We start from the raw sequence: 6,996 nt of genomic DNA on the forward strand, positions 1-6,996 counted from the left end.
TCCGCGTCTCTTTACATCAGCAGATAAGATAGAAATAGGTGCAAAACACAGAGGAGGCCTTCCCATAACACACGCTGCGCGGTAACGGGCAGATGTCTGCAGAGATGCCATTTTCTCATGGGTTTTGGAATTCAAACTCATTTCCAGACATTGTTCTCCACATATATTTTTTAAATTCAATATGGCACAGCCCCTCACTAGGCCTAACCGGTTTAATTGACATGCCAAGTCTTTATCAGTGTGAAATATGCCCTTTAACTATGTATTTTAGATTAATTGATTCCTTTAAGATGCTTTAAGTAGACCTAAATTTCCTCATTTGCATGTGTTATCATCTAAATATGAGGCCTAAAGGCAATACAATAATCACCTAAATGTCAAATATGGCCTGTCATGTCAACAACTATAGCATTCTTTTTCTTTTTTTAAAACATTCAACCCAAGCTAATTATGAAGGCGACTTTGCCAAAGGTGCCAAAACTCCCCGTCTATGGAGATGGTACAGCTTTGAAACTGAGATTCTGATGAGTCATCATAAAAACGCAGTCATGATGGGCTTAATTGGCCCATGGCAAGCTTAGTGCAATGTGCATGGCTTTGGGTGTGGACGCTGACAGAGTTAAGAGCACAGATGCAAAATGACTCCACTGTGTGCGTAAAGTGCAGGCCTGTCTCTTTCCAGTGTGCACTGCTGTCTTAATTTTTTTCTGCCTTCAGAATGAGCCTTAAATTAATTGTTTCCTATAGAGAGCTCGATTCCAGCGGTTGTATCTGTGACCAATCGACTTGAACTGACTCCTCAAATCCTCATTTTGCTTAATGCAACTCACTCCCAAACAAAACTGCCTTGCACTTTTCCCAGTCCCCTCCCTGACTCTATCAAGTGTCATGTTTAAAAGAGCAGAAAATATCAAATGTCCCACTCAACGCATAAGGGTCTGAGCAGACCTGTTTAAAAGAACAGAAAATATCAAATATCCCACTCAAAGCACCATAAGGGTCTGAGCAGACCTGGGCAAAATAATGGTTGAATATCTTCCTGCACTTGAAGCTTCACTCTGCTATTCATGTGTCTGACAAGATGAATGAAACGACCCTAAAGAAGTTGACATATTTGAGACTATATTTATATGTCCATCTGCTGCTGAATTCATAACTGAATTAACCTGATTATCTCTCAGTACATTCTCCCGAGTATACACACTATTGAATTGTAAAATAGAGTGGCTGCATGATCTAACACTGGATGTCTTATGGCTAGTGGATTTGCAATGCAGTTCAAGTTAATTGAAAAAACAAACAAACTCTCCATTAATTAAAATAAATGTTCCTCTCATTGGTGTAGGCCTTGTTGTATTCTTTACTGTTTCCTGGCTTTGTCAGGGGTTCAAGGCAGAGACCCTGCAAGCTATAAACAGTGAAGTTCACAATAACATCTGCTGCATCAAAATGATTTAAGTTGTTTACAAGTTGATGTTATGTGTTCGATCAGCTCTGCAAGTTAATTTAAAACAGTTGAAAAGGCAAAGCCATGACAAGGAGCCCACCTTATGTTGTCTTGTTTCTGTATAAAGCTACTGCAATTGATATAATCCTTGTGATTTGATCAGGAATTTCATGTCGTTTGACACACCTGTCAATTGTTAGCAAAACCAAACTTTTTTTTACAGGCAGTGATTGATCATTAAGTTAGCTGAGAATGACTAAAATAAAATAATAAAATAAAAAACAAAACAAAATTTGGGTAAATTCTTATTGTTGTTCAGCAGGCTCGAAGAAGAACAAAGTCTGCAAGCGCTCTGAAGAAACAAGTCATTATTTAGTAAAAAATAATTATACTGCTGAAATTAGGAAGTTCCCTGATATAACCAATAACAGGTGGTTTGGGATGTGCATGCTTCGCGCTTGTTGCACAAAATCAATATCTGAATGTTCAAATAATTCACAAGAATGAAAGGAGATGTTTAGCATGGCCTATAGGCATAAATATTTATAATTGTTCCATAATATTGTTTGACCTCAATTGCCCGCCCAACAGAATGAAGCCATTTAGTTTATCCATTAATCCCCCTCATAAAAGTTTAGCTTCATAAACAGCCATAAAACAACTTAATCTATATATTTTGTACACAATTACGCAGAAACAATAGGCTATTTAAGAGCTTGTGGCCGGCAGCAAACTGACAATTTAAATATGTGGATATGGCCCGAGACTGTGCTTGTGATATTATAGGCTCAAACATGAAACACTCTTAGAATGTGAAAATAATCAATCTAAGACCGCTCTTTTAAGAATCAAAGCAACATATGTCAAATTTATTCAATTCTTGTTCAATGCAATATCAGGGCTTTTCACTTGCAGAAAAGCATTTAAATTACAACAGCATTGCCCGTCATTTGAAATATTAAAGTTATTCACAATTTACAATAATTATATGTTCTTACAATAAAAAGAGATGATTTCGAGAATTAAGACACAGGCTTCTGCAAATGAACACAAATGTTTAAGGAATGCGATTTTTTTTCATATATATTTTAAAGCACTTTTTATGATTATGACACATCTTATCTCATTTTCAATAACTTACAAGAATCCCAAAATTATGAGACAATTAACCAAATGTCCTTGTGAACTTGGCGTAGCCCTGAACTAAGACTGTGTTAAGTCCTAATGGACAAAATAATTATAGCACAATAACCAATAATTAAACATCATTTTCGTTATATAGTAATTCCACTGTTGGCTATTGGAAAAAAAGCCAGCTGTATGCTATTTACCCTTCATTTACAATATCATAAACATTCTGTACAAAATGCAGGTATAGTTCTGGGACCGGGATAATTTAGAAAAGAGGTAAATATTTGGTTATGTGTTGCTTTGCAGTTTTCAATTATTCAGTAAGCTCTAAATGTGTGTTAGAGGGACCGTCCCGTTCACTCCAGCCGTGGCGCTCTGGTAATGCTGCGGCAAGGCGTGGAGTCTACTTTGCACTGACGGGTCCCCCGGCTCTCCGGTCGGTAAATACATGCTTATCATCTCTCTCAAGTCTCCGGGGCAAGGACCCCGTGAGTGTGTGCTGCTGACGGGAGGGCTTACACTCGGCTCCGACTTCACCAGCGACCCTAACGTCCCCATGGCGGTCGAGGAGGAGACGCCGGAGCCCTGGTGCTGTGTGTAGGTGATCCCGCCATACCCGGACGGAGAGGCGCTCATGTAGCCTTGAGAGTTCGAGATGGGGCTATACTGCAGGGCGGTCATGTCGTAGCGGTGCATGGGCTGCGGGTTGTGGGAGTGGTGGTGGGAGTGGTGGTGGTGATGCGCCCCGCTGCCCGGGTGCTGGCTGTAAGCGAGCTGAGCTTCCTGCATCATCGCTGCGGCCGCCGCGGCTGCAGCCACCTGGCCCGAGTACGCACCATTCGCCCAGCCGTTCATGTGCGCGTAGCTGGAGCCGGCGGAGCCCCCGTGACCCCCGGGGCTCTCTAACCTCTGCCCGACCCCGGATGAACTCATACCGATCCCTAGACCCACTCCACCGCCCCCACCGGGCCCAGAAAGCAGTCCACCGGCCAGGGAGTACTTGTCCTTTTTCAGCAGCGTCTTGGTCTTCCGTCTGGGCCGGTACTTGTAATCCGGATGCTCCTTCATGTGCATGGCTCGCAACCGTTTCGCCTCGTCGATGAAAGGGCGCTTCTCAGCCTCGGACATCACCTTCCACTCGGCGCCCAGTCGCTTGCTGATCTCGGAGTTGTGCATTTTGGGGTTCTCCTGTGCCATCTTTCTCCGCTGCCCGCGGGACCACACCATGAACGCGTTCATCGGTCTCTTCACCCGGTCCTGATTCGCTTTTGAGCCGCCGTTCGGCCCCGTTTGCCCCGTGGTCGTGTTCGTTTGGGGACCAGGGGAATGGAGATCAGTTTCCATCATCATGCTATACATTCACCTGGTTTTCAAACTTCGCCACCAACAGAGAAAAAAGTCTATTTGGAGGTACGATAGGACAGGTGCGCGCACAGGATGACTAGTTACAAAGCGACTATTCTGTCCCCCCAATGAATCAAATGTGAGATGACAAATAATCCGAAAAGGAATATAAAATGTTCTCCAGCGTCAGTTTAGCCTCTCTTCGCTGGGGTTGGTTCACATCCACTGTGATAGAATGCGCATTTGAGCCACTTTCCCTGTCGGAGTTGAGAAGTTCGTTCAAGCGTCGGCCATATGATGCGCACTGACAGCGGTTAAATGAGCCACAAGCGGCCAATGAGGCTCTAGCAGCAGGGTGATTTGCATGGCGCTTGGTCAGGTGACTCAGACCGTAGAGGAAGAACACAGTGGAGGGGGGGGGGGGGGTTAGGGGGGTGAAAGGAGGGTCACCCCCACAAATAGCACGAGGCATATGAAATCTCCAAACACACTGAAGATTTAAACTAAAAAATTGATCATTTGTAAAAATATAGACTATAAAAAGTTGCCTATAACTAGCAAATACTTTTAAACAAGGATGTGAAGATGAGAAGTTGGGCCCAATTGGTGATGATCATAAGTAAAACATCCACCAACATAAACCAAATTATTTTAGCCTATGTTAAATTATGTTTTTGGAAAATCATCGATTTTTACATTCCCTATCACCCTCATACAATTTTGAGATTAAGCTACTTAATATTATTACCTATGCAAATGTAGCCAAAAAACGGCAAATTATTCCTAAAAAGGTGTGTGAACTGATGTAGGTGCTGCTTACTGCAGTTTGTAAATCAGCAAATTATGCTGTGTACAAATGCACTCGTCTTTTGTAATCCAATTTAAAAATTTCACCAAGGCCTAATTCTATTTTCATTTGTGCTTTCCTTCCATTTTGGCCCAATTCAAATCAAAACATCGTGATGCACATCCCACCTTAAATTGAATTTTGCAGAGCATCTCTTATGTGCAATTTTGCCGGGGCAACGCGCCGTTATCGCCGTCTACTGGTGATGGTGAATCAATTCTTCTGGATGTGGATGGAAAGAAAGGCCAGATGCAAAGTGTTTGTTTGGCGTTGTAGTTTTTTGTAAACATTCTAATGCAGTTCATGTAGTTATAATATCCAATCAAACATTTCGAAATCATGAGGGAGGGTCCGTGTAATATCTTCGGTCCGCGCATAAATAATCAAAATTTCACAGCTGACCTCCCTTGAAAAGCCCAATCAACCTCTAATTGAAAGGGAAAACAAAATACCCCTTCCCTGCGGCGAGACTAACGATTTAATCATTCTATCATACTTTTTAATTAGAGCTTAGCCTGATATAGCGCTCAGTTTAGGGCCTGTGGGATCATCAGACGGATCCGTGCGCGTTTGGTAATAGGGTTTAACTGGATCTCACAATGGTCAATAAACATTTCCAGTGATCCAGGCCAGGCCATGTGCCTTATGGCCCGAGGAAGCTCACATTATGAGGATGACACCCGGCGAGCTGGGCGGAGTATGTGCCCTGTGAAACTATTCCGAGACGGGATATCACACATCCCAGGAAATTGAGCCTTTTAACATTTTTGTCCAATAGGCTACAGAAAAAAACGAACAAAACTATCTTGTTTACCCAATAAGCCGCAATACCTGCCGTAACAATATCCGAGCTTGTCACCATATATCGTGACAATATAATAATAATAATAATAATAATAATAATAATAATAATAATAATAATAATAATAATAATAATAATACACTTTAGTCTAATCAAGCTAAAGATGAAACAATCTAACGTTTTTACCAATTAAAAGGCAGCAATTAAGATGTTGTACAAACAAATGTAAACTGACATCGTTTTCACAGATTAAGATAAATATCCTATTTCTAATTTAAACCAAACAATTGTTTAACTACCACAATGCATCGTGCACGCTGCGTCCAGCCTCAAACAACCTGCACACGTCGAATGTCAGCCGATTAAAAAGAAAAAACACACAATGGTGCAGCCTAAAGACTGGACCCGAATAAAAACAGCAAATAATAAAACCTCATAATATATAATAAGAATAACAACAACAATAATAATAATAATTCTCAACACTATGTATAGGGCTATAATTGTGGCAGTTATTATTATTATTATTATTGAGTGTGTTGTTGAACTCTGAGTGGCCGTGTTGAGGGATTAGCCTTCAGTGACACTGGGGCCCTGGTGGCCCGTATTTACTCTCGCTGTCATTCCCCATCAGCCGCGTCTCTTTTTACAGCCCTGTCCTCCCCGTTTTGTCCTCCCCGTTTCTTTGTGCGCCCTCTGCAACTGGCGTGCCCGTGCGCGCTGCTGCAGCGGTTGACGGCGGGGGGCAGGGGTCACGGCGGTTATTCAGCCCCCATTGAAAACAAGAGCAATGGTTAGACTGTGCGTGTTGTTGTTCAAATCAAAGTTTGTCTAACAAAGAAAGGTTATGAATAAACTCATGCAAATGCAAGCCATGCCTGCAGCGTTTCAGTCCGCAGGTTTTCATGCTGCAGTGATGGGGTTTGTTCAGCTAGCCCTACCTGTTTCAAATATTATAAGCCGTTATAATCATCGAAACTGCATTATTCATCCTATAACCATCAACCCCAAAAGTCAGCCAATTGTATCTCCACGGTCTAATGTTTTCTCCTAAACTCATAACACAATTAGGTTACCACCACCACGTGCGTGCAGAAGGGGTGGGGGTGTATAAACTGCAAAAGGTCACATTATAGGCCTATTTGACCATATGAGAGAAAACACCTGTTTCAGAGATCCAACGCGAGCTCCAACGTACAATCTGTTGATCAGGCTACCCTAGGCTGCCGCAACATGCGCGCGCACACACACGCACGCACACCTTTCCCCACCATGAAGTGAAAACCATGCACAATGATGCACTGACCGAGCGTCATGTAACCCATTGACAGCCACTTAAAAAAAAAAAAAAAAAAAAAAAAAAATTGCAAGGTTTTAATCTGGATGAACATTTTAAACAAAATTAGGCTATAGGCCTATTGCATT

General features: G+C 42.1%; 1 protein-coding gene across 1 annotated transcript; it reads right to left on the reverse strand.

The window, feature by feature from the left end:
* Positions 1–2,905: 2,905 nt before the first annotated feature.
* Positions 2,906–3,937, reverse strand: sox1a (SRY-box transcription factor 1a; the record flags this gene model as incomplete). Its single annotated transcript, XM_083638872.1, has 1 exon — positions 2,906–3,937. One exon carries the CDS (start codon positions 3,935–3,937, stop codon positions 2,906–2,908), a length of 1,032 nt encoding a protein of 343 aa, XP_083494998.1.
* Positions 3,938–6,996: the final 3,059 nt, after the last annotated feature.

This window comes from Poromitra crassiceps (genome assembly GCF_964638095.1).
Source record: "Poromitra crassiceps genome assembly, chromosome: 6".
Lineage (NCBI taxonomy): Eukaryota > Metazoa > Chordata > Actinopteri > Beryciformes > Melamphaidae > Poromitra > Poromitra crassiceps.